At 49.6% G+C, this 23,874-nt stretch overlaps 2 protein-coding genes across 2 annotated transcripts; both read right to left on the reverse strand.

The window, feature by feature from the left end:
- Window positions 1-8,224: 8,224 nt before the first annotated feature.
- Sp9 (Sp9 transcription factor) lies at window positions 8,225-10,816 on the reverse strand. The gene is made up of 2 exons (XM_048344234.1): window positions 10,655-10,816; window positions 8,225-9,690 (listed from the first exon to the last, which is right to left on the reverse strand). Exons 1-2 carry the CDS (start codon window positions 10,673-10,675, stop codon window positions 8,251-8,253), a joined length of 1,461 nt encoding a protein of 486 aa, XP_048200191.1. The 5' UTR covers window positions 10,676-10,816; the 3' UTR covers window positions 8,225-8,250.
- A 6,198-nt stretch (window positions 10,817-17,014) lies between these two features.
- Window positions 17,015-19,712, reverse strand: LOC125350860. The gene is made up of 4 exons (XM_048345747.1): window positions 19,664-19,712; window positions 18,389-18,687; window positions 17,609-17,718; window positions 17,015-17,357 (listed from the first exon to the last, which is right to left on the reverse strand). The coding sequence occupies exons 1-4, from the start codon at window positions 19,710-19,712 to the stop codon at window positions 17,189-17,191; spliced, it is 627 nt and encodes a 208-aa protein (XP_048201704.1). The 3' UTR covers window positions 17,015-17,188.
- Between the last annotated feature and the right edge of the window lie 4,162 nt (window positions 19,713-23,874).

A 23,874-nucleotide genomic window follows, 5' to 3' on the forward strand; every position in this document is an offset into this window, starting at 1 on the left:
CTTATACGTCAATTTGACTTTCATAGAAGTGTGGTCTGCTTTTAAAAATAGCCATGTATTTGTGTTTTTAAAAAATCTTTACTAAGATCAAAAAATATAATGCTATTTTCAAAGCTCTAATATCCTTAGTCACCTATTTATAAGAGAAAAAAAACTCATGTGGTTATAGAAAATAGCCATTTAATCCATTTGCAGTTTGGCTTTCAGCCTTGATCACCTAAGGGTGTTAGCCCTGCTAGACTCAGCATTCTAACTTGCCAAACTTACAAACAAAAGGGAGGCATTTTCTCACACAGTCATGAAAATAAACAGCTTTAAAGAGGCTCGCTGATATATACCATAATGTTGGGGGAGGGGTGATAATTCGTGTTTTTTAAAATAATTTTAGTTATCTACTTACACAATTAAAATGTAATGTAGAAACCAAAGAAGTGAATCTTGTGATAAAAAGGAAGGAAGACCATGTGTGGAGATTCATCTTAACTAGAAAAGGCCAAAGAAGAATCCCAAAGTAAACATTTAAGAACTGAAACAGGTTGACAGTGACATTTTTAGAAAAGTAGTTTGGTGAGATAGTCATTCAAACATGATGTATCTTAACTGTCCACAGGTCCAGAACCGCACCATAGATACCCTCATCCCTTTTCCCATAACACTAGCAAATTAATTCCTGTAGGAGGTGCTGTCGATTTACAAATGACCAGGAAAGATCAGCTTGCTAGGTTAGGACTTTTTTGTCTGGGAATACCCACAGTAAATCTCTTTCCTTTCCTTTCCTTCCTTCCTTCCTTCCTTCCTTCCTTCCTTCCTTCCTTCCTTCCTTCCTTCCTTTTCTTTCATCTGTCTTCATTTCTTCTACTTTCCTTCACTTTTTTTTAATGTCAAAAAGGCAGAGGTTGCTGCAGCAAGTGGCAGGCCCTTTTCCTAAGGCAGTGAGAAATGGATCTTGTTTTGAATCATATGTCTTCAATCTGAAGAAAGTTTTATCTGAAAGGTTCCAAGAGATCTTTCTTGCTAGTTTCTGCATTAGACTGGCTGATGACAGGGAATCAGATCAGTCCCTGCTTCTAGGTGTAGACATTTCCCAGTTTTAATAATGGAACGTTTAGTATGCTTTGGCCTTGAAGCTGAAAGAAAGTTTTTAAAAATCCACCTGAGCCATTTCCCTCTTCTTGCCTAAATGAAGCTCAGCAGGCCGAGATGATAGTAGAGCCCCCCCCCCCCCCCCCCAGTAAGGCCTGTGCTTAAGACCAGGAGGAAAGCTGCATGTTTAGCTTTAGTAGCTGAAGAATGTTTCAAAAATCTTAATTGTATCTTCAGGAAAATAACCTTTGCTGTAGTTTGCACTTAGATACGGGCATTCAACAGCAGCGGCCTCGGGAACGTTTTCAGATCGAAAAGGACAAATGCTTTGTAAAGGGGGGGGGGGGGTGGCGTTGAGGTTGGGGAACGCGGTGGCAGGCAGGTGAGAGCTTTCCTCACTGACAGGTTCCGACGTTACGCTTCCCGCTGACCCAAGAGCCTGCCGACAACTCCTCACCACTTCCCCCTTTCTCCTCCCCACTTGCCATGCCCTGTACCCCAGGACCCCAGAATGTGGCAGGAACAAAACGCGAATTGCTGCTGGAAATCAGAAGGCACCATAGCCGGATTGCCCAGGAGCCAGCCGCCTGTCCCTGCACTAACCGCAGCCCTTTGGAGATCAGGGCAGGGGGTTCCCTTGCCAGCCAGACCGCCGGCTTCCTAAGACTTCACCCTAAACCTGGGCTTGGGGGGGGGGGGGAGGTCCCCTTCCACCTCCCAGACTAGGCCACCCTGCTTGGCTCTCTGGTGCCTGCCTTCTTTGGGCACTAGCTGGCAACCTTCGGGGAACACTAGGAAATGGAATGGCAGGGCTGGGAATTAGGGGGTTCCCACCCCTCTTAGAGGGTGCGCCGACTCCTTCCCCACGAGGCGACTCCTTCCCCACGAGGCGGAACCGGGGGCGGGGGTGGGGGGAGGAACGCCCAGCTCAGCTGTCAGCGCGGGTCCTATCGCTCCGGGCGGCCCAAATCCAGGCAGAAAACCTTGGACCACTCGGCGAGGCCGTGGGCCAGGGGAGCCGCGTCCCGGGGCCGCCGCGGGGCCTCGCCCGCCTGGGCTCCCGGGGCATTGGGAGCGCTTCCCCGCGCGGGAGGAAACTCGCTGGCCGTGGTTAGGAAAGCGACCCTACTTCTCCACTCCCTCGGGCTCCACAGGTGAAGAAGGAGGTTCATCAGGCCAATGCTAATCGCTCCTTCCTGGGGGAGGAGAGGGATGGGAGAAACGAAGAGCAAATGCCACCGCTCGCCCGCCCGCAGTCCCCAAGTGGAAACAGTCCAGGACTCACCCCCTATCACTTTGCATTTGTTTTCTAAATGAATCGCCCCGAAATAACCTGCAAAAGCAATGCAACATCCCCAGAATGAATCTCCAGTGCAAGGGTCACGAGCCGGAATACTGTCAGCTGCTCAGCTTTCCCGGGCCCCTTAGAACCGCAGGGTTGTCCCCACGGACATTCTGAGAGCTCCTTAACTAGAATGGCAAGCATGCCGTATATATTTATATCAATAATATATGGAAGAGGCATGTCTGTATGTATTTACCTCATACATATTTCTACAAACTCCAGCGTCTGGAAAGGGTGGGGGGTAAATAACGCTGAACGGTTAAAATTGTGGAGAAGGGATAATAACTGATTACTAATTTGAAAGTAAATAAACAGGTGACTTTTTCAGATCAGATTCCTCCTTGGATCGTTACAATAAATATCTCTGAAGGAAGCTCTCTATTTATGTTGTCATTGATTAATTCTTCACTACCTCATTTGATTTCGATTTAGAACGATTTGATTCTAATTTAATTAGCATGTAATTTGGATGTACATAATTACTGTAATTATGACATTCAGGTAAGGCAGCTTTAGGCTGAAAGGCAATTTCAAATTTTCTAGCAACCTACTTTGTACTGGGAAATGGACAAGGACTTTGCGCCCTGCTATCCAAGTAGTAATTAGCACATCTTTGAAATAGGCACTGCAGCGGGATTTGTGTTAAAACAGCAAATACAAACCCCGCCGAGGCCCCGCCGCAAAGGTGCTGCGAGTTCTGGGAAACGCACTGCTTTTCCCCGGGCGGGAGTTCGGGGAGCCCCGCGCCCCGGAGCCGCGGCCCGGCTCTCCACCGAGGCCGGCGAGGGCGCCTTCGTCGCCTTGGGCGCGGGGTTGCCAAGTGTTGCTTTTAAAATTAAAATACACTAAGTGCGCGGAGGGGGCCGGGAGGAGCGCGGCGCGCCGCGGCGGAGGCCAGCGGCGGGGGTGGGGTCGTGGACTGGGAAGAGGAGGGAAAGGGGCGGCGGGGGGAGGGGGAGGCACTGAGGAGAGAAAATTGGCCAACGCCCCCAACTGTTATCTGATTTTAGATTTGGGTTTCAAAGCAAACGGCGAGGACAAAAGGGGTGGGCCTGCACCGGGAGTGTGTGCTCACCCTTCCGGAGGGCTCCAGGCGATGGTTCTTAGGGCCTCCTCGCCGCTCTCTCTCTCGGGGACCCTGCTTACCCCGTCTGGCCTCCGCCTGCCCAGGCGCCTCCCGCGAGCGACTTGGCCCGAGGTGGCCGCCCGGAGGATCGCAGCGAAGCCGAAGGCTGCTGCTGCCGTTTCCGGGTTCTGGGTGGCCAAAGGCCTGGGTCCCTGGGCCTTCCCTCCCCATCCAAGGGGGTCTGGGGACGTGGCGCGGTCTTAGTGGCCTGTTTTAACCAGCTGGATGTCGGCCATCCCTAGCTAGTGCAAGTGGGGTCTCCCACCAACCAGCCAGAAGTCGCTCGATCTGAAGTCATGGGCGAAGTCGATGGGGCTGCGGTACCCCACAACTAGGGCCACATCGCTGCCCGCCAGAGCTTAGCGTTCTCATCCCTGGATTGGAAAAGGATGCTAAATGCAACGGTGCTAAGACCAGAGCCAAGAGGGGCGTTATTTTGCTTGGATTTTTCAGTTAGCACGCTCCAAGAACTTTCCCCTTCCTTGGGAGTCATTGCTAAGCGGTACCCGTTAGTTGCGGGGTCCGTGCCCCACAGGAACGCAACATCTCTCTTTTCTCTCCTTGGTTCTCTGGGTGGCTATGGTTCGCGGCAAACGCTGGTCCCTGCGCGCTAATAACCACGTTCAGGGCACACTGCGCGGTCCTCTCGCTTCCGAGCTCTAGATGGCGCCCGCGAGCCGCACTCGCCGCGCTCCTCTTAAGGGAATCAAGAGCTACTGTCAAACATAAAAGCAAATCAGAGTTTTCAGTTTTTTTTAATGTGTTAAGAATGTTATTCCTTAAGAAAATTTGTAGCTAAATTATTCTCACTTAAAATAAACACTTAGTATACCAATTACACAAATGGGCGGGATTTATGTGAGATTTACTTCATCTGCATTTTTGTAGTGGAAGAGAGCCTTGGTGAATACAGATAATAGATGCAAATAAGATTAGAGTTAAAATAAATAAAGTTTCCATCTGAATAAAAAGAAATTCAATTTTGCACGACTTGCAACGATTTGACGGAATGTCCAGACACGCCATTCAGGTGCACAGTCTAATCTCGTCAAAATAGTGTTTTCCCTCCTTGAGGAGAAAAAAAAAAGTCATTCTTTTCTCTCTTCCTCACCAGGTAGTATCCGGTTCACACCGGGAGGGAGGGGGGGGGGACAAGCCTGGGAAGGAAAGCGCCGGGGAGAGGAGGCTGAGGGGGAGTGGGGGGGGGGGGGGGAATCGGCGCTGGGTAGGCGCAGGCCCAGGGAAACTTGGTATGGGTTCCTCCTTGGCCCAGGAAACTGGGAACAGGAAACCCCTAGGAACCCGCTGAAACGAAATCTCATTTCCTCTCACCCTGCCTGGAGCAGGGCCCTGGGGTCCCAGGCCGCGGCCTGCAGCTACCCGCCGACCTGCAGCCTAAGCCCTCATTCGCCGCCCGGGTCCCTGTCGCGACCTCCGCCTCCCCCAAGCCCGGAGCTGAACCAGCCCTGGCCGCCGGGGCCCCGAGGTGGCCCTAGGGAGGCACAGTCCCACGTCCGCGGGGGACCCCACTGGTGCTCTCGCTCCAGGGGCCCCACGAGTTTGCTGATGGCAGCCCGGCCGCGGGTGTGAAGGTTCCCGGTGCCCCGGGGCGTGCAGGGGCGGGCGAGGGAACGGGGCGTGCTGTCCCAGGTGGCTGGCCGCCCGCTCCCTCCCGCAGCAGTGGCGCGCTCTCGGCGCTCGGGCTGGACGCCGGGCTGGGCGGCCGCCCGCGGTTCCCGGGAGCCGGCGTGATGGACATCGGCTGACCCGCGGGGCAGAGGCAGCGCGCACAGGCCTTGATCACTGGCCTGCGGAGGGAACCGCGCGGCCAGCGGGACCTGCAAGGCCAGGCCCTTTGATCTGCCTTTATTATCCACCAGAAACAAAGCTGCCTGGGCCCGGCGCCCGCGCGCCTTCATTCCTCAGGAACTCCCTCCACCACCCTCACCTCCAAGCCAACAGCCTGCGGCCCCCGAAACGCGCCGAGCGCCCTCTGGACCTGCCAAGCCACCGGAGAAAACGCACCCTGCCAGCTCCCCCCGCCCCAAGATCATACCAGAACCCAAAGGAGCTGCGGGGGGGGGGGGGGCGGGCAAGAGTAGGGATAGTATGAGCCGGGAGAAGGGGGGAAAATGACCAAAGGGCAGAGAAAGTGGACGAAAAGGAGGCGACAGTGGAGGCTGCTTGAAGCGCACGGAGCAGAGGGCAGGAGCCGCTGAACCCTCACATTGAAGACATTTTTTCCTTGCTATTTGGCTTTTCAAAGCAGAGTTTTGTTGACGGCTAATAGCAATAATTTATTTATTCCTTCCTAGCAGTCAAAACCTTCATTCAAGTTTCCAAGAAGGACAGTAATCAAAAAAGAAAAAAAAATCTGTTGGTGCTGACTTTACTTGTATTTCCTAGTGTGTGGAAGCCTTTTAGAAATATTTCTATTCTCTGAATATGGACTTTATTTTCCACATGAACATTTTTTTCAAATTGCGAAATTGTCTCGTTTACCAATTTTCTTTTTGCCTCTCCTCCCTTTTCCCCCTTTTAAACTAGGGCTGTTAAGTTGGTGGTCAGAAGACAAAGAGAGTGAAAATAATTTTCATTTCAATAATTGCCTTCTGGTCAATTTAACTGTGCCTTATTTTGAAAGAGACTGTCTAAATGAGATTCCTGTCCCAAATGTGTTCCCAGGCCTGATCCCAGCCTTTAATTATTCCTGAGTTTTTTTTCCTACAGAATAAGACGCCGCACTGAGTAATCACAAAGAAGTCAGAGAGCATCCTTGAACCTTTTCAGAAGCAGAGCCACTGATATTCAAATAACCTGCGAAGGCCATTTGACGGCGCGGGGACCCAGGCATTTCCAATTCACTATTTGCATAGATCAGCCGTCTTTGAAAAGGAAAGGAGCAGTTGTCTTCCATAACATTAAAAAGCCTAGTTATCAAATCAAGTGCTTAGTTTGGGGGCTTTTAAAACGTTTACATTTTATCTCAGGTTGCCCTTTACCGTTTGACATGCAAATTTGGTGCAGTTAATTTAGACAATTAAAAGGATCTTCAAGGGAGCTTTGTCACAGAGAATATTTGGAGTTTTCCCGGTGGACCAGCTGAGATAAAGTTGGCCAGAACAAATGATGTCTAGGAGATTAATTAGATATTTGATAAGACATGAATCCCTAATAAGGGAATACAAGGCACAGGGGGCTGCTGTGTGCTCTAAGTCAAAATTAATAACATTTAACAAGATTTTCATTTAGGCATGAAATGTCTTTTCCGGGGTATTGACTCTAGCGATTTATTCCCTTGAGACACCTCCCAACATAGAAGATGTTGGGAGCTAAAAGACTACTATTTTTTTAAGCGCTTTTCCTCCTTTAACTGATTGCTTTAAAAATCACTTTTAAAAACAAACAAATCCAACCGGAGTTTTCTAGTCCCTCCGGGAGATGTAGACACCTTCCTTGTTAATGCTGCTAAGGGCCTTTCCTTCTTTTAGGTGGTCCAAGATTTAAGACATCACCTTCTGAGAGACCTCCCATTAAGTAATACAACTACACGTTCTTATAACCCAATTTAATTTACGTTGTTGATATACAAATAAATAATTTTGACTTCTCAAAAATGTATATGTATTATGGCTTTTATAACCCACATAGACTTTACATTACCTACAACTAACATTAAGGAAATTGTCTCCCAATCAAAAAAAAAAAGTCGACCCCACCATAAATGTTGTCGAGGGGGAAGCAGGATTTAAAAGGGAGGGGGGTTTTGTTCAGAGTCCTTTAATAATACCAAAATGAAAATAGGATGTCAAGATTTTCTTTATACAGATAAACGCATTTAATTTCTTTAGATGACCTTAACTTACGTGTTTGAGTGAAATGATAACTCAACATCTTAAATATCTTTTACATATATACTGACTTTCACAAAGTGCATCAGAAAATTAAAAAAAAAACTCCCTGAATTTCAGGAATTCACCAAAAAACCTATTTGAATGAACATTTACAAGAAAATAAAAAAGAACACAATCTTTTGAACCCTATTTATACAGATGTCATGAAATACAGAGAAACTGTCGCTAGACTTCCAGTTTAATTTCTCACCTTAAGCCTTTTTTGATGTTTCCTTTTTTGTTTGTTTGTTTTTAGGGGGGGGAAAGTCTCATTGCAAGTAGATATCAAGCAGGACTTGGAGTATTTTATATATAATATAATCCACACAAAGGGTCTGTTTTCTAGGTCCCGTTCGTGTTCAACTGTTCTGACAGTCCTCTGCGGAGTGGTTGGGAGGTGGTGGCTAGTTTTCAAGAAAAGGCCAGAGGCCAGTGGCGGGGTGGGCGTGGGGGAGGGAGCGATTCTGTGTATTGCTCTTCGCTGGAGAAGTTTGTGCGAGTGGAGCGGACGTGCGCGCGCGTGGGTACTTGCGGTTGTGGCTCTCCGGGGTGAGAGGGGTGGGTAGGCGGCTGAGTGCGGTTCTAAGTGTCTGCCTCGGAGGACGGTTCGCTTTTGTGATTTCTGGACCACGCGTTCGATTCTCATCGGGGCGTAGATGATCACAGGGAGCCCCAGGAGGCTGCACCTCGCGCCCAGATGGGGTGCGGTGGGGGTGGGGGAGGGCGTCCCTAAGCGTCCCCGCCCTCCGGCGTCCCCGCTCGCCCTTCGAACCTCTCGCTCGCTCGCGCCTCTCCGCAGGCCTCTAAGAGTCGTTGGGGCCACTCGCCGCCTCCTTGCCGCCCGCCGAGGCGGCCGCCGCCGCCGCCGCCGCCGCCGCCGCCGCTGCCGCCGCCGCCGCCGCCCGGGCCGCGCTGACGCCGGAGTCGTGCAGGATGAGGTCGGGGGACTCGGAGCGGGGCGTCTCCAGGTTGCTGGCGTCCGTGTCGCTGTCGCTGCCCTTTTTGCCCCCGCCGCCCCCGTTGTGCGTCTTAATGTGTTTGCTCAGGTGGTCGCTGCGCATGAAGCGCTTGTTGCACACCGGACAGGCGAAGCGCTTCTCGCCCGTGTGAGTCCGCAGGTGCCGCTGCAGCTCGTCCGAGCGCGTGAAGCGCTTGCCGCAGAAGAGCCAGTTGCACACGAAGGGCCGCTCGCCCGTGTGCCAGCGCAGGTGCGCCTTCAGGTGCGACGTCTTGCCGTACACCTTGCCACAGCCCGGGATGTGGCAGCTGTGCAGGCCCTTGCGCCGCAGGCTCGCCCCGGCCGGGCCCAGCCGCTCGGCCTCCTGGCAGTTGGGGCAGTCGCAGGTGGCGCGGCCGGAGTAGCGGCGGGCGGAGCGCGCCGAAGTCCCCCCGGCGGCGGCGGCCGCGGCGCCCGAGATCATGGCACTGGCGGCGGCGGCCGCCACGGCGGCGCTCGAGTCCGAGTAGGAGGGCAGCACCGGCTTGAAGCCGTCCTGGGCCAGCAGGTGCTGGCTGGTGGAGAGCAGGTGCGAGGCGGCGGCGGCCGACGAGCCGAGGCCGGTGGAGCTGAAGGCCGAGTGCGTGAGCGAGCTGAAGTCGGGGTTGTAGGTGCCCAGCTGCGAGTGCAGCGAGGCCTGGGGGGCGCCCGAGTGCAGCGAGCTCTGCAGCCCCCCGGCGGGGTTCTGCACCTCCAGCCACGAGCCGGGGCTGCTGTGCACGTCCCACCACGACGACGCGGCGCCGTTGGTCACCTCGCCCGCCGCCAGCGTCGAGTGGAAGCCTGACTTGTACCACGATTCGTACGGGTGCGCCATGCCCACGCGCGGGTACAGGCCGTCGGCCGCCGTCGTGTGCACCTTGGAGATGAAGGCCGACTGGCCGCCCGCCTCCTGCGGGGACACTCCGGCCGCCGCGGCCGCGGCCGCCGCCGAGTTGGAGAAGAGGCCGCCGTAGTCGCTGCTGAAGGCGGACGACGTGGGCGACGTGGAGGCCAGGCAGAAGGCGCTGTTGGCGGCGCCCGAGCCGCCTGCCAGGCCCGCCGAGCCGCGGCCGCCCGTGGCCACCGCGAACCCCGAGAGGCTGGAGCCGAGGTTGCAGCTGGACGAGGAGCGCTTCCAGGGGTGGAAGCCGCCCTTGGCGAAGGCGCTCGACTCCGGCAGCGTGGTCAGCGGGCTCGTGTTGCCGATCTTGTTGCAGGTCGCCGCCAGCATGGCCAACGGGGTCGTTCCGAAGCGCGGCTCTTCCTAAAGTTGGGGGAGGTGGGGGGAAGGGAGAGGGAGGGAGCAAGGAGGAGGAGGAGGGCAGGAGGAAGTGGGGGGGGGAGACATAAAGTGCACCCGTGAGCAGCCTCGTCCCCCAGCGCCTGGGCCCAGGGACCCGTGACACCCCCGGCTCGCGCCTCCTCCCCAAGCTCTGCACCCCGCCTGGGGCAGCGGCGACCTCCGGTGTGAAGGTCCTGGCTCGGCAAAGTTGTTCTTCCGGGAGGTTACAAATCAAAGATGACTGCCGGGGCTTTCTCCACCGAAGTCCCTGCAACCCCAGCCGACCGGCGGACTTCTCTCCCAGAAGCCCCCAACCCGCCCTTCCGGGTGAAGCCAGAAGATAAACAGACAACAAACACCGGCTGAGGGCGGAGGGAGCCCACACAGCGGCCGGGGGAACCCTCGAAACTTGGAGCACCCTCTCCAGGGGGGTAACGACTTGACTGTTTTGAAATAGAAAACTGTGGTTTTTATATTTGCACACACACGCGCACACACATCGAGTACAGAAACAATCCGGGGATAAGCGACCCAGCAACGGTTTTCAAAGTCGTGGACGAACGGGGGAGCCGAGAAAATGCAAATGTTTATTAGCGCGGACTGCAAAACGAATGAGACTTCTGGAGACACCACTGACGTGTAATTGCAACAATCCCCAAAGCAAAAGGGGGGTGCAAATCACGAGGGGAGGAAACCTCCCACCTTTATTTTTTTTTCAAAACCAAATAAAAAAAGGAATTTGCTTAAGATTCTTTTCTTGCAAAAGCATCTCCCGAGTTGCAATTAACTTGGAAGAAATCAGCCCCAGATATGTGGGAAGTGCTTGAAGGAAGCTGGATCTGCAGTCCAGCAACAGTTTCTGGGGAGCCACGGACCCAGAGAAGCCATAACGAAAAAATTAGTTTAAAAAAAAAAAAACAGCTACCGCGCCTCGCCTGCGACTTACCCCCAGGATAGACGTGGCCATAGCAGGTCTCTGGGCTGTGCGGCGGGGCCGGGAGCCGTGTTGAGCCTGGCGGCTGGTGGGAAAGGCTGCTCGGGTCCCGCGCGGCTCCCGCGTCCCGCGCTCGCGCCAAGCGGACTCCGGGCTCCCGCCGGCTAAACTCAGCCTAAGTGCGAGGAGCACCCGCTTTGAAGTGCCGCTGGCTGCGCCTCTCGCCCAATGAGGGCGCAGGCAGAGCAGACGGGAGCTGCCCTTCAGCCAATCAGACGCGTCGAGGGGCCCGAGCCCGGGCTCCCGGCGCGTGCCAGTCAAGTCTGTGGGCGAGGGAGGGGGGTGGGGAGGGCGGGTTGGGGACAGAAGAAATTACAGTGCAATTAAAAATTTACACACATTCACGCACCAAGCCAGGTTTAAGTACCGTTGCGACAGAGCTACAAGCCCCCCTGAGCCATCCCAAGATGTTACAAGTTAGGGCTCACAGTCCTACTCAACTCCCCACTTGTGGGAAAGGAGGACGGAGAGGAGGGGGCGCGGAGGTGGAGGAGGCTCCAGTGGAGAAGGAAATGTCAACGCTCACTTTGTGTGTCCAGGCGCTTGTCTGCAGAGCCCAACTTCAGCCTGGAGCCACCAATTCCCGCTCCCGATCTTACCATTGCCGTTGTTCTTCGACCAAGTTTCTTATTCCCACTGGAGTCAGTTTTACTCTCGAAGTCACATAGAAAAGAAGGCACGAAGGGACAGCTCCTTGGAGAGGAGACAAATAGGCCTCGCCCTACAGGTCTACACCCACAGGCTTGTTGGGAGGGCCTGCTGCATCCCGCCATTTCCTTCCAGCGGTCTAAGTGACTTCCTAATTGTTGCTCTGGCCTCTGACCCGGGGAGTAATACAAGTGCCACTCACGCCAGAAGCTTCTAGTGGTAATTGAGGGCACCCTTTGTACGGATTCGCCAGCGCCTAGATACCAGGTTAACCCAGTTGTCAAATATGACTAAACAGTGGGACGTACTGATTATCTGCCAGGTTTTACTGGGGGCTGGCGTGGGGGTGGGAGGCATCAGCCCATACAACAAGCTGCACGAAGCCGCTTATTTTCACATTGTAACAACTTTGGAAACAGAGACTGGCGCGAGCGAAGTCCGCCCCCACCGCCACCCCCGCTGAAGCTGCAGATCGCTTGGCTGTTTGTTTAACCCGGCGAAGATTTGCATGTCGTGTTCCAGCCAGGAGTTTTAGAGGAGGGTTGGAGTAATTTGCCCTGCCCCAGCTCCAGCACACCCATACTCGGGACCGTCAGGGCCTACAGGCTCGTCTGCAGGGCAAGGGAATGGGGTTACGAGATCCGTTCATCCTCTGCACCCTGCCTTTTCTCAAACGTGTGGACGAGTCCTTCGGCAGTTGCCCCGTTGGGCAAGGACCAGGCCACACGTGGGCGCCTCAACATGCTGGAAGCATCCTGAAGTCCTCTCCAGACCTTGGTGCCAAAAGAGCTGTCCACACACACACACATATACACACACGTGGCGCGTGCAAAAGCTAAGCTGTTTCCCCTTCTTGCTGGGCTTCCCACTTTCTCTTTCTTCTCCAGGGTAGCCAGAGGCTTTTGAACTAGAAACAACAGCGTCCACGGGCAGATCCGGGTACTGGTTTTAATGTAGTACATCCCCCTGCAGACCCACATCTTGATCTTCAAAAAATAACCACCAACTCCAAATGTTCGGGTGCTAGAGACAAGTCGCGAAGGGGGAGCAAGTGAGGAGAATGTGGAGGATGTGGAATGTGTTTTCTCTTCTCTTCTGCAAGATCTGTTAGCCCCCAAAGTACCACCACCATCATAGCCATTCCTTCCGTCCTAAGCTGGAGCCTGCGAGCATCCCCCGTGCACTTGGGGGGGGGGGAGCTATGGCTCGCTTCCTTGGCTTTTCATTGGGATACTTAGGTTCAGAATATCTTTTTTAAATGCTTTAAGATAGAGAAAGCACCGATGAAATGGTAAGAGATAAACAGAGAAAACCCCTCACAGCTGTAAAGAAGCTGAGAAAGTAGAATGGATGTCAGTGCGGGTGTGTGTGTGTGTGTGTGTGTGTGTGTGTGTGTGTGTGTGTGTGTGTGTGTGTGTGTGTGTGTGTGTTTGAAAGCCACTAATATGCAGGTGGAAGGTTGAGGGGAAATCTGGAGTCTCGGAAGAGCCGGAAAGCCCGGCAGGGGGACCCAGGAACCGTTCCCAACAGGTGACTTCTGCCCTGGAACGGGGAGACGGGTCCTCGGCTTCCCGTAGAGTCTCCGCGTCGATTTACTAATAGGGGGATTGTTAAGTGGCAGCCAGGCGTTTCCGACTCACCCTGTGCAGTCCCGGAGGGGAAGTGCTGAGCTTCTCTCGTCCTCCTCCTCCCCCACCCCCAACACACCCTCTCCTTAAGGAAACCTGACAAAGTCATAAATAAGACAATCCAAAAAAGCCACTTAGCACTGGTGACATTTTCAAGCCAACCATTTGAAACGGGCACCTCGGGCTCTCAGCACCCGGCTAGTATCCCTCCTTCTGGTCCCCTCCCTCGTTCTCCACCCAGTTCAAGCTGTCAGACTCTGGACGTGGGCAATTCGCATATTCCTTTAGACACACGCGTCAGCATCACAATAAAAGTTAGGAAAATCTTCCAAATGAACAGAGGCAAACACCCGGACCAGTTCAACTCTAAAGTGGGGCCCCCAAAGAAATCTTTTCGGAGGAAGTCCAGTGGTGTTTTTTTTTTTCTTCTTTTGACAGATTTTTTTTTTCGTCCTCTAAAAAATCTAGTTTTTAAACAAAGATCAATGTGTTATGCTAAAGTGTTGAGCTGACTGTTAAAACATTTGGGGAAATAATGACAATGTAACAAAGGCCTGGTTTGGAGTGAATCATCACCCTTTTAAAAGTTAAAGCAATTTTCAGGAGAATAGCTTTCAGCAAACGCTTTACATTATTCAAAACGGCCAAATAATGCTCTATTATAGCGCCTGAATGCTGCCAGTCAGCTCCTAAGTGCAATTTGTGCAAAGGCCCCGGTGCCTTATCTCCACTTCTTTATAAAGAGGTGAATATAAAACAATTTCTTCCAAACCCAGACAGAGAGCACGAAAATTGCTTCCCTTTCTGCAATCAGGGCAATTTAACTGGAGTGCAATTAGCACTATTAAATGTCGATTCTGCATAAACAAATCTGACTGAGCAGAGAAAGTGGGGTGAGAACCTCATATACACTGAAACTGATTTTTTAAAATTATGTATCCGGGTCCTTTACAATTGATCCGTCACGTTTTCATCTTGGAATATATTTACATCGTAAATACACTATGGTTAAATCAACATAATTTTTCGCAAAAAATTCAATATGAATCCTAATAAAGAAGAATAGGGTAATTAAAGGGAAGAGTTCACTTCCTTTGAACAAATATTGTTTCTCCCATCTTGCCTCTCCCGAAAGCTTTGATCTGAGCAACTGCTCAAGTTGCAGTGTTTAGGAGGCAAAGCTGGGAAACAATTCCGTCATTAGCGCCGTGGAAGGATTGGAGCTCCAACGCCATAGATAAAACGCCTCTCCCTGCTGCACCAAGCTGGGTGGCGACCCTGAAGACCAGTTATTGTCTGAACTCCTCGATCTTGTAGCTGGGTAAATATTAGGTGGCTGCCCAGTCTCCTGACAGCTTTGATGCGGCAGAGTTTAGCAGAGGATAACATAGCACTGGGGTGGAATGATGTGGAGTTGGGGAGACCGGAGGGTGTGGGGTGAGAGAGGAGACGTTGGGGGAGGAGGAAGCCAAGGTTCTCGAATTGGCTGCAGAGGAAGCTCGGCCCATCAGAACCAGGACTAGAGACATGGGGGTGGGGTAAGAGGGAGAGGAGCCCATAGGACGGTTTTATCTGACCTGTCTTAGCACCTGCCTTATTTCCTTATCATTTATTTATTGATTTGCTAAGCAGCAGAGCTCCTTTATTTAAAAAAAGCATTTGTGCAATTAATCATGCTTTTCATTTGCATGATCTACACTAGAGCAGTGATCATCAGGTCAGCACCGTGTGGGAGTTGGGGAAGATATATTAATAACTTCTGTTATAAAAAAAAATAACAAAAGATGCTTATGTACTACTGTCATCTGCTATAAGCAAGAGAAGGAAGGCCAGTATAGCTCTTAACGCCTGCCTGTTGAGCCCACAAATCTTTTCCACAGTTGGAGTTTGTCAGAGTGAGTGAAATGCAGCCTTTGATTAGAAGGGAATCTTTCATAGTTAATACACATTTCTATCTTTAAAGGCACCAGCATTAAGATCAAATGGATCAAGAAAATTAATTGAAAATAGAGGAACTCTCCCACAATTTCTGTTGAGCTTTCATTTAATATTTGTTCTATAATGCTCTACCTCATGTTAGCCAAACTGTTGCAAAAAAAAAAAAAAAAAAGGAAAGGAGAACCAATAGGCCAATTAAACTTTCATCCCTTTTTCTATCTTGGAGGCGCTATAAGATTTAGAGGTGGTAGCAGATGCATTTCTTCACTGCCTCTGTAAGATCTGCTGGAAAAATTGAAAATTGCTAGTCTACTAAGTAAGTACTGCCAAATATTTGTTACACAACTAATTTTCTGCTTCTAGATGTATCTGGGTAATATATTTTAGGCTTGCCTTGATCTGTTTATCTGAGCCAAAAAGGTATTAACAATTAAAGGAAAGACTGGTGTGTCAAAGGAAGGAAGGTGACTATAGATTGTGTGATGATTTTAATGACTGCAATTATTGGAAGATTATTCAACAAGCATCATAGATTAGTTTACTGCTTTTCTAGGAAACTATGGGGAGCTTATTGAGGGGCCTAGGCCTAAGCAAAATGGCAGTTAGTGTTGACTCCCTTCAAGAGCATCTCTACCAAAATGATGCACATTTATTGTTTTGGCCAACTCTAATGGAACACACCTTGGAGACATTATAGGACTGTTCCCACTAAATCTTGAGCTGCATCAAGGAAATCCAGAGGACAGAAGATTCTGGTCATTGATCAGTTTCTCCCAGCTAGGGTACACATTTCTTCTGTCTCACCATGTCATAGGCAGCTTTTGAGTAGTTCTCCAATGTCCAACTCTTTGCTCCTCCATCCAGGGCTTGGAGAAGGAAGACACTGTACAAATACAAGATGGTAAGCAATCTTTCAGGCAAACCTCCAGGACTCTCCAAAAAGTTCTTTTTCCTTCCTTCCCTTGAACACATCCCTCTCCTATATTATATATAATTACTGCTGATTAAAAAAAATAAGTAAAGGGTAATCCTAGCTACTTAGGGGGCTGAGATGTGAGGATTGTGGTTCAAAGCCAGCACAGGCAGGAAAGTCTATGAAACTCTTATCTCCAATAAACCATTCAGAAAAGCTGGAAGTGGCCTTGTGGCTCAAGTGGTAGAGTGCTAGTCTTGAGCACAGAGAGGCTCAGGGACAGAGCCCAGGCTCTGAGTTCAAACCCTAGGACCTAAAGAAAACAAAAAAGCAAAGAAAAAGATAAGACTGAGAGCATATTGGTTTGTAACAAAGGATGTATTTTTTACATAAAAATAGTTTGTTTAAAGTGGGTACAAATAAGAAAGGTTTCCTGTCTAATATGAAAATGATCTTCAGTTGACAATAATCAATAAATTGCAGCTTGAGCTTTGTTCATTTGAAAGTGAATTTTGAGGGGGGAAAAAGAACATCCAAGGACCCTATAAATACTCCCTTTTCTTTTCCCCTTCTTCCCCTCAGCCACTGAGACTGGCCTGAGTGGGCCTTGCTTGCTTTTCCGGGGTTCTACCCTGACCCAGTCTCAAGCTTAAGGTGGTCTTGGCTGGCATTGAGAACCTTCCCTGTTGAGACGTGAGCCTTTCGGCTTCTGCAAGTGGCAATTAGGAACCTATTACAAGCCATTAGATTGATCAATGTACCTTAAACAATGTGAATGATTTATATGGCTGATTTATACGAAGAAGAAAGAAAGCGGTGGGGGAGGATGGCCCTGTAGCCTTTATATCCGTGGCACTGCTGTGCCGAGGAAGGGGACCCCAGACCCTGTTCATCACGGCTTAGAACCACCAGAATGATTGATTGAGAAAAGTTTTCAAGCAAAGACACACAGGTTTCCCCGGTTTGTCCGGTGGGTGGCGAGATGCTTAGTCTCTGCCCCTCTTTCTTCTTTCTAAGGAAGAACTGAAGACCAAGACCCTATTCGGTAGCCGAGGGTCCACTCGCACTAGCCGAGGACCCTGGCTGCAGAGGCGTGCGTCCGCTGCCTCCGATTCCCCCGGACTTTGCCCGGGGAGCGGGGGTGGGGAGGTGTGGGGGGAAAGGACGGGATGGGTCACACGGTTGACACGTTTGTTTGACCGAGTGTGGGAGGGCTGCTGGCAGCCTTCTGATCACTACGGGATCACAGCGACGGGAGGTCCTCAAGTTTCAGGCGAGGCTTGGGGAGGAGCAGCGAGCGGGCTCCGGGGACGAGGAGGAAGGGACTCAGGGACGTGGCTCGTCGCTAAGGCTGACTCTTCAGCTAATATCTGTTGAGGACAAAAATCTCCACTGAACCGGGGCGATCAACGCTGTGCCCCGACCCCGCGCCCTCCTTCCCGGCCCAAAGTCTGCCGTAGTCTTCTGGTTTGCAGACCCTCGGTCTTCCCACGCAGGACACGGAGATTCCTGCCTGCTTTCCCAGAGCCAGCAACGAGAGGACAGACGCACGTCACCGTCCCGGAGGAGGATTCCCTTTGTCTAACCTCCTCCTCCCTGGTCCGCCTTCAGCTCCGCCGAGGGGGAGGCGGCGAGGAGATGCAAAGACCCCAGGCCGGGGGTGGGGGGGGGGAACGACGACTACAACCAACGGAACCCCCGTCCAACTCCGCCCATGCTGGTCCCTCCTCTTCCTCCTCAACTCCCTCTTCCTCCTTCCGACCCACCGGATCCTCTTACCACTCCAGTCTTCTCCCCGGCTCCCGCGAGGAGGAGCCTGAGCAGGCGCTGTTTATCTGCTGGCCTCGGTTTGGCGGGAAAGAGCTTCGTCCTGGCTTGTTCATGAGTGTCTGGAACAAATCCTTTTGTTTGTGTCTCAATGAGGAATAGGACACATCCTGGGTTGGTGATAGAACGTGGAAGGAAGAGAGATGGGGCAACAAACAAACACAAACCCACGTATGCCATGGGAGCCGAGGACTTAGAAACCCATCTAAGAGGACTATGAGTTTTCACAAGCATCCTGATGTCATCTGTCCTTATTCTCCCAGATCCCACTCTGCTGAGTGCCAAGTTCCTTTCCAACTCCTCCTACCTAGGTTCTTTTCTCTCCAGGCCCAGCAGACCTGAGAAAGAAGTTCAAGAGATTCTCTTCAAGGGTGCAAGGAGCTCGGTGACACTCCCAGGGAAAGGCCTGCCCTGGTCCACACCTCGGTGCTTTCTTGATTTCAGGCACTCTAGAGTCCAACCCTGGAGGAATGGCCCCCTATGTCATGCCCACTATCTTACAGCCTTGCCATTCCAGCGTCCACATAGATGGCCTCTAACCAGACTTAACCACACATAGAGGAGCAATGAATGAGGAGCACACACAGAGATGGGGGACACTTTTGTTGCCTTTAGTCATGTGTGCCTCCCCCATGGCCCTTCTCTCTCCCTTATTCTGCAGGCAAATAAGTACATACCCCCGCTCCCCATACACACACACTCGGGCACATGCCAACACACAGGCACACTCACCCAGGCACACATGCCAGCGGTGTGCATCCTTCTCAGCCAGGCGTCAGCCAGGAACCGGGCCTCAGGCAGGTGACCTCGCAGCAGGGAATAAGGAAGGCTCTGGTGCCTGACTTCAGATGCCTTCTTGGTAATGGGGGTGTTCAGATCCTCAAAACCTGATGAGAGTCTCTCTAGCCAATAAACGGTGACCCCTACACCACTAGGCCTCCCTTTCGCCTCCCGACAGGAGGGCTGGCGGCTCAGCACCGCGTGGGTCTCCGCTGCTGCCCCCCTCCTCCTGCCGGTCCGCCCACACCCCCCTGCAAGAAACCCACCGCCCGCCGGCACGCCTTACTTAGGCTCCCTTCCATGTGGGATGCATTGCCCCTTAATTGTCAACCCCATTATTGTGATCAAGTGAACGTTGTGAATCTCCACGTTTGTTATTTAGGTAAATAGAGGCTGCGTTTAATCATATGCAGGGCCCCAGCTCTCGCCGCGCCAAGTAACTTAAGTCAACTGTGAAGATTTCAGTGTGTGCGTAATTATAGAGCATGCGGCATATTCACTCGAGCCTAATTCCACATCTTTTCTTCGACCTCGGGCTAGCAGGAGGAGGGAACAGCAGGAGCCGTTCCCCTCCCCGGGGTCGAGGACCGGCTCCCACGCGGTAAGAAAGGGACTTTGTGGTTGTGACCTCCCGCGTCCTGCGCGGATCCTGGCTGGTGCGCGCGGTGGGTTGGGGCGGCCAAACCCAGCGCCCCCTCCCCCCCAAAGCTGCCGCGGTGAGGAGGGGGTGTCCCCCACTCCACCGGTCCTCGCCAAGCGAGCAGGCTGGGGGCGAGTTGCCCCACGTTGGGTTGGCCCGGCCCCCCAATTCTCTTCCCCAGCTGCTCCAAGGTACCTAGTTCCTTGCCCTGGAGTTAGGGGGTGACTTCTAAGAATGCTGCGCTCGGGTGCGCAGGGCCCGGGGGACTGGGCTGGCTTCCTAATTAAGAGAACACCCGGCCGGGGGATCCGCAGCCGGGGGCGGGCGGCCCGCCGCAGCCAGGACTGGCGTGGGCTTCCCTCTGAGGGGAGGGGCCTTGCCGCGAGGGCCTCGGGGCCTCGGCAGGGAAAGGGTTCGCAGGGAATCTTCAGGGAGGCTTGGAAAACATCTCTGGAGTGAGACCCAGGAGGCCTGTCCCCAAGTTGGAGGCACCGACAATGCTTGTCAAGCAATCCTAGCACCCGGAATTACTATTTCTCCTCGTGCCTCTCAGCTCAATTCCCAACACTCCGCTTGTAACCAAATACCCGTCTTGCGTGGAATTGTCTCTTTGCGGAAGTAAGATTCTAAAGTCATCATTTGCAAGTTTGGGGTGTCGGTGCAATCACTTCACTAAATTACAGCTGGAGCCCACGGTGCTGGATGGCAGCTGGCTGGTTTTAATTTTGGGAATTGAACAGTTCTTGTGTAAAGTCTCTCTCTCTCTCTCTCTCTCTCTCTCTCTCTCTCTCTCTCTCTCTCTCTCCTCTCCTCTCCCTCCCTCTCTCTGTTTCTGTCTCTGTCTCGTCTCTCCCTGCTTTTTTCTTCTCTTAAAAGTTGAATAGCATTTGGAACAAGAGGAAAATTAAACACAAATGTCAGTGCAGTCCCCAAAGCCTTTTTCTTTCTCTTCTTCTTCCTGAGCTTCCCTTCTGCCTGCCCCAACAATCCCAGGCCCCTGACTTTTCTTATAATCTCTGCATCTCCTTCACCACCATGCCACACACCAGGACTGCCTTGTGACCACAGGACACATGAATATGCTTCCAGACTTTTTTGACCGGGAATCAAACTCTTTTGACTCAATCTTTTGAGTTGTGATTGTTTTTCATCTAGAAGAAGTAAAGGAAAGATGGGTGTGGGGTGTTGATAGTCAGGGCCCCAGAGTGGGTACAACTCTTTGGACATTTTAGGACCTAGATGTGAATTAATTAACCGACCACTTAATGCTTTGGACTTGAGTTAGCCTCAAGACTTGTCAGTTTTCTCCTCTCTAAAGGAAAGCTAATAATGTTGACTTTGAAGGACTATGATAAAGGTTAAATAAAACAGAGGAATTCCTAACAATGTGCTCAACACTTAATAGTTTTCACTGTAATAACATTCATAGTGAAAACACTGAAACTAGAGCACAGCCAACAGTCACTGTAAGATAGAACTGCAGTGTGTGTGGTTTCATGTGGGTGAGCCTAGTACAGTACCCAGCTGTCTGAAGGTGAATGCAATAGCAGATAGCAGCTGCCTGTCATAGAAGGAGTAAAGTTAGTTCCTACAGTTGGCAAAACATTTCATGGTCTGGGTTCCATAGTTCTGCACTTGGTAAAAGGAGGTCTTGATTCTGAGAGCAATGATCAATATTTATTGAGGAATTGTTAGGTCCCAGGAATTACTTGCAAGTGCTTTACATATGGTGTTCATTTAATCTATACAATAATTTTATCAAGTGTGCATTACTAGTATGTCTCTCGTAACTCTTAGTATAGAAAATGCAAGATACATTTAAAAGTAAGCAGAAATAATACTTTATGGAACTGTTCAGCATCCAGTATCAGCAATGGCCAAAGTTATTTCATATATTTCTAATCCCTCTTGCTTCATTTTTGAAGTAAATTTCAGATATCATATCTTTTTATTTCTATATACTCCAATCCACATAAAAATGTTAGGTATCTAAAAAACCTTCAACACCACATTGTAGTTATAGCTAAACACATTTATAACAATCCTTTAATATTATCCAGTGTTTAATAGATATTAAAGTCTCCAGGTTTCTCATAAGTGATGTTTTACAATTTTTATTAGATTGAAATGCCCACACATCACATTTACATTTACTTTGTTGTCTCTTAAGTATTTTAATGTTCTCATTTTTATTTTTTACAGTTACGATCCACCTTATTTTATTTCCTGTTTATTTGTTGACTTAGGTCAGTCATTGGTCCTCATGTCCTTTTTTAAAATGAGGAAACTGAAGTTTAGAGAGGGTAAAGAAATTTAGTAATGGATAAAAAAAATCAGTCATAACTTTGTCTTACTCCTGAGGCCAAGCAATTAACAACTTGATTATATTGCCTTTAAGTCAAATGATGAAAAGCAAGACACAAGAAAACACAACCACCAATAAAAGACTTCAGAGAATGTATGACTCCCTAAGTAACCAGTTCTTTTACGAAGTACTCACAGAAAACTATTCACTTAAAACCCATGCAAGGTTTGAAATTTGGGAAAAGAAATTGAAAACAGGATAACCCACTATTCTCTTTATTTCTTGAATATAACAAAATAATTCCTGCATGCAAATGTATCTAAAACATGAATGGATTTTTATTTCCAACAAATGTTTAAATGCAAAAAGATGTCTCAAACATCTCTACCAGATTCCTTTTCTTCCCTCTCCTTCATTTTCTTCCTGTCCTCCACTTTCTTCTGTTCTCTATAGCTTGATAAGGAGAAAATATCTCTTTCAAGTAGTTATTTTAAAAACCAGTCAAATTAACAATTTGGTAGTTTGATATGTGATATCTAGCTTTTGTTACGGTAGTTTTGAAACCACAGTTACCCTAGCAACTGAATACATTTTTTCTTGAAAAAAAATTTTAGCTGTCTAGTGGAGGAAAAAAAAAGGAAAAGAAAACTTCTTGGCAGAATTTTCCCATAATAGCTTCCATTAACTGCAGTGACTTCTATTGGAGAGGCCAGCACTGCTGTCTCCTGCTGTCACCAGTCATTCACTGATCTAGCAGATGTTTTGTTTGATAAGGCCAATTTGAGCTTTATAAAACATTTATTTTTTTCACCTCCAAGGAGCAAATACCAGTAAGGATGGGATTCAGCTTGATCACTGGATACCACACAAGGGCCTCAACCTGCCAATGGAGTTTCTAGGTGAGAAGAAAAACTAAATGTAAAGGCTTCGTTTATTGAAAAGAAAGGGTACAAAAAGAGAAAAAAAGAGGGGGGATGGTTAAAGGGCATTAGATCAGTCCCCAGGGACTTAGCAAGAGGGGAAAAAAGTAAGTACAAGAGCCAACAGTCTACTATAACATCTTTCCAGAAATATTTGGTAGGTGTGCCATTGCCAAAGAGGAGGATGCTGACAGTAAGACAACAGGAGGGAAGGTGGGATGGGTATTGCATTTAGTATTGTTAAGTTTGAAACAACCACGGATTGGCATCTCAAAAAGGTGAAGTGGTAAGGATTCAACAGGGAAGGTGTAATGAGAACTTCTTGGAGCAATTATCCTGAACACTGGCGGAAAACATTCACTTGCTTTGGAACAAAATCCTCCTCACAACAGTGCCCTGCTATTGGTAATTCTAGGATCTTCTCTTAAATGCAGACAAACTGACCAAATACAATTAATATAGAAATACCTTCTTTTTTAATAAAAGAAAGATTAGTTTCAAGGCCTGGATATGGTAGGAACCACTCAAAAAATAGCAAGAACAGTGTTGGGTGGTGGGTTCTCTATTTAATAAGATTCCTCTTTTTGTGGGTCTTCTGGAGTTTGTTATTTGGCGATTCTCAGAGGAGATCAGGATCGTTCTTTGTAATATTATGACTCAACAAAGTTTGAAAGAATGAAGGTTCTGGTTCTTGGAATTTGATTTTGGATTTCCCTGCCTACTGACTAAGTATAATATTTTGGCTTGTGGAATTTAAGCCAAGCTAAGAGCAGAAAAAAGGAAAGCAATAGACTATCAACTTGTTTGTAGAAAATGTCATTTTTCTATAGTAAACTTACCTTGAAAAATATTTATTTGCAAATGTATGCACATTACTCTCTAAGGAAAAATAGAATGAGGAAAAAGAAGCAGATGTAGCAATAGCAGTTAGGACTTTACTTAGCTTCTTGAACAGTGAAAGGAATTTACTGATCATTTATTGACCATCTGTGCGATGCTGTACCTGTGTTACATTTCCATTCTTAAAGGCAGGAAATGCATTGAATCTCACTCTTACACATAGTTCCAAGCTAGAAAAGGAATCATTCTCCAAAGGAAAATTTTGTACATTAAAGGAAAACCAACATATGGGATAGCGGCCAATCATACATACATCACATTCCTTTTTAGAACTGATAGTGTTTTCTAGAATCTTATCCCCTAAGTTGTCTCTTATCCAACTTAGTCCCATTTAGTTAGTTATTCTCATTTATAACTTTATCTCTTTCTTGGGGCTGGGGATATGGCCTAGTGGCAAGAGTGCTTGTCTCGTATACATGAGGCCCTGGGTTCAATTCCCCAGCACCACATATATAGAAAATGGCCAGAAGTGGCGCTGTGGGTCAAGTGGTAGGGTGCTAGCCTTGAGCAAAAAGAAGCCAGGGACGGTGCTCAGGCCCTGAGTCCAAGCCCCAGGACTGGCCAAAAAACAGAACAAAACAAAAACTTTATCTCTTTCTTGAATTCTAGGCCTTTCATTCCCAATGTGGCTGAGATTTTCTTCTAGGCTTTTTTTTTTCCCCTAGGCCTTTCA

This window comes from Perognathus longimembris, chromosome 4, assembly GCF_023159225.1.
Source record: "Perognathus longimembris pacificus isolate PPM17 chromosome 4, ASM2315922v1, whole genome shotgun sequence".
Taxonomy (NCBI): Eukaryota; Metazoa; Chordata; class Mammalia; order Rodentia; family Heteromyidae; genus Perognathus; species Perognathus longimembris.

Excerpts from the sequence above, each read along its gene's own strand:
- Sp9 (XM_048344234.1), bottom strand. The coding sequence starts at position 10,675 with ATGGCCACGTCTATCCTGGGG. Across the intron at positions 9,691-10,654 it reads TGGCCACGTCTATCCTGGGG|GAAGAGCCGCGCTTCGGAAC; the intron begins GTAAGTCGCAGG and ends CCCCAACTTTAG.
- LOC125350860 (XM_048345747.1), bottom strand. The coding sequence starts at position 19,712 with ATGACTTTAGAATCTTACTTCCGCAAAGAGACAATTCCACGCAAGACG. Across the intron at positions 17,719-18,388 it reads CCGCTGGCATGTGTGCCTGG|ACACTCATGAACAAGCCAGG; the intron begins GTGAGTGTGCCT and ends GATTTGTTCCAG. Across the intron at positions 17,358-17,608 it reads CCGGGGAGAAGACTGGAGTG|GCTCTGGGAAAGCAGGCAGG; the intron begins GTAAGAGGATCC and ends CTCTCGTTGCTG.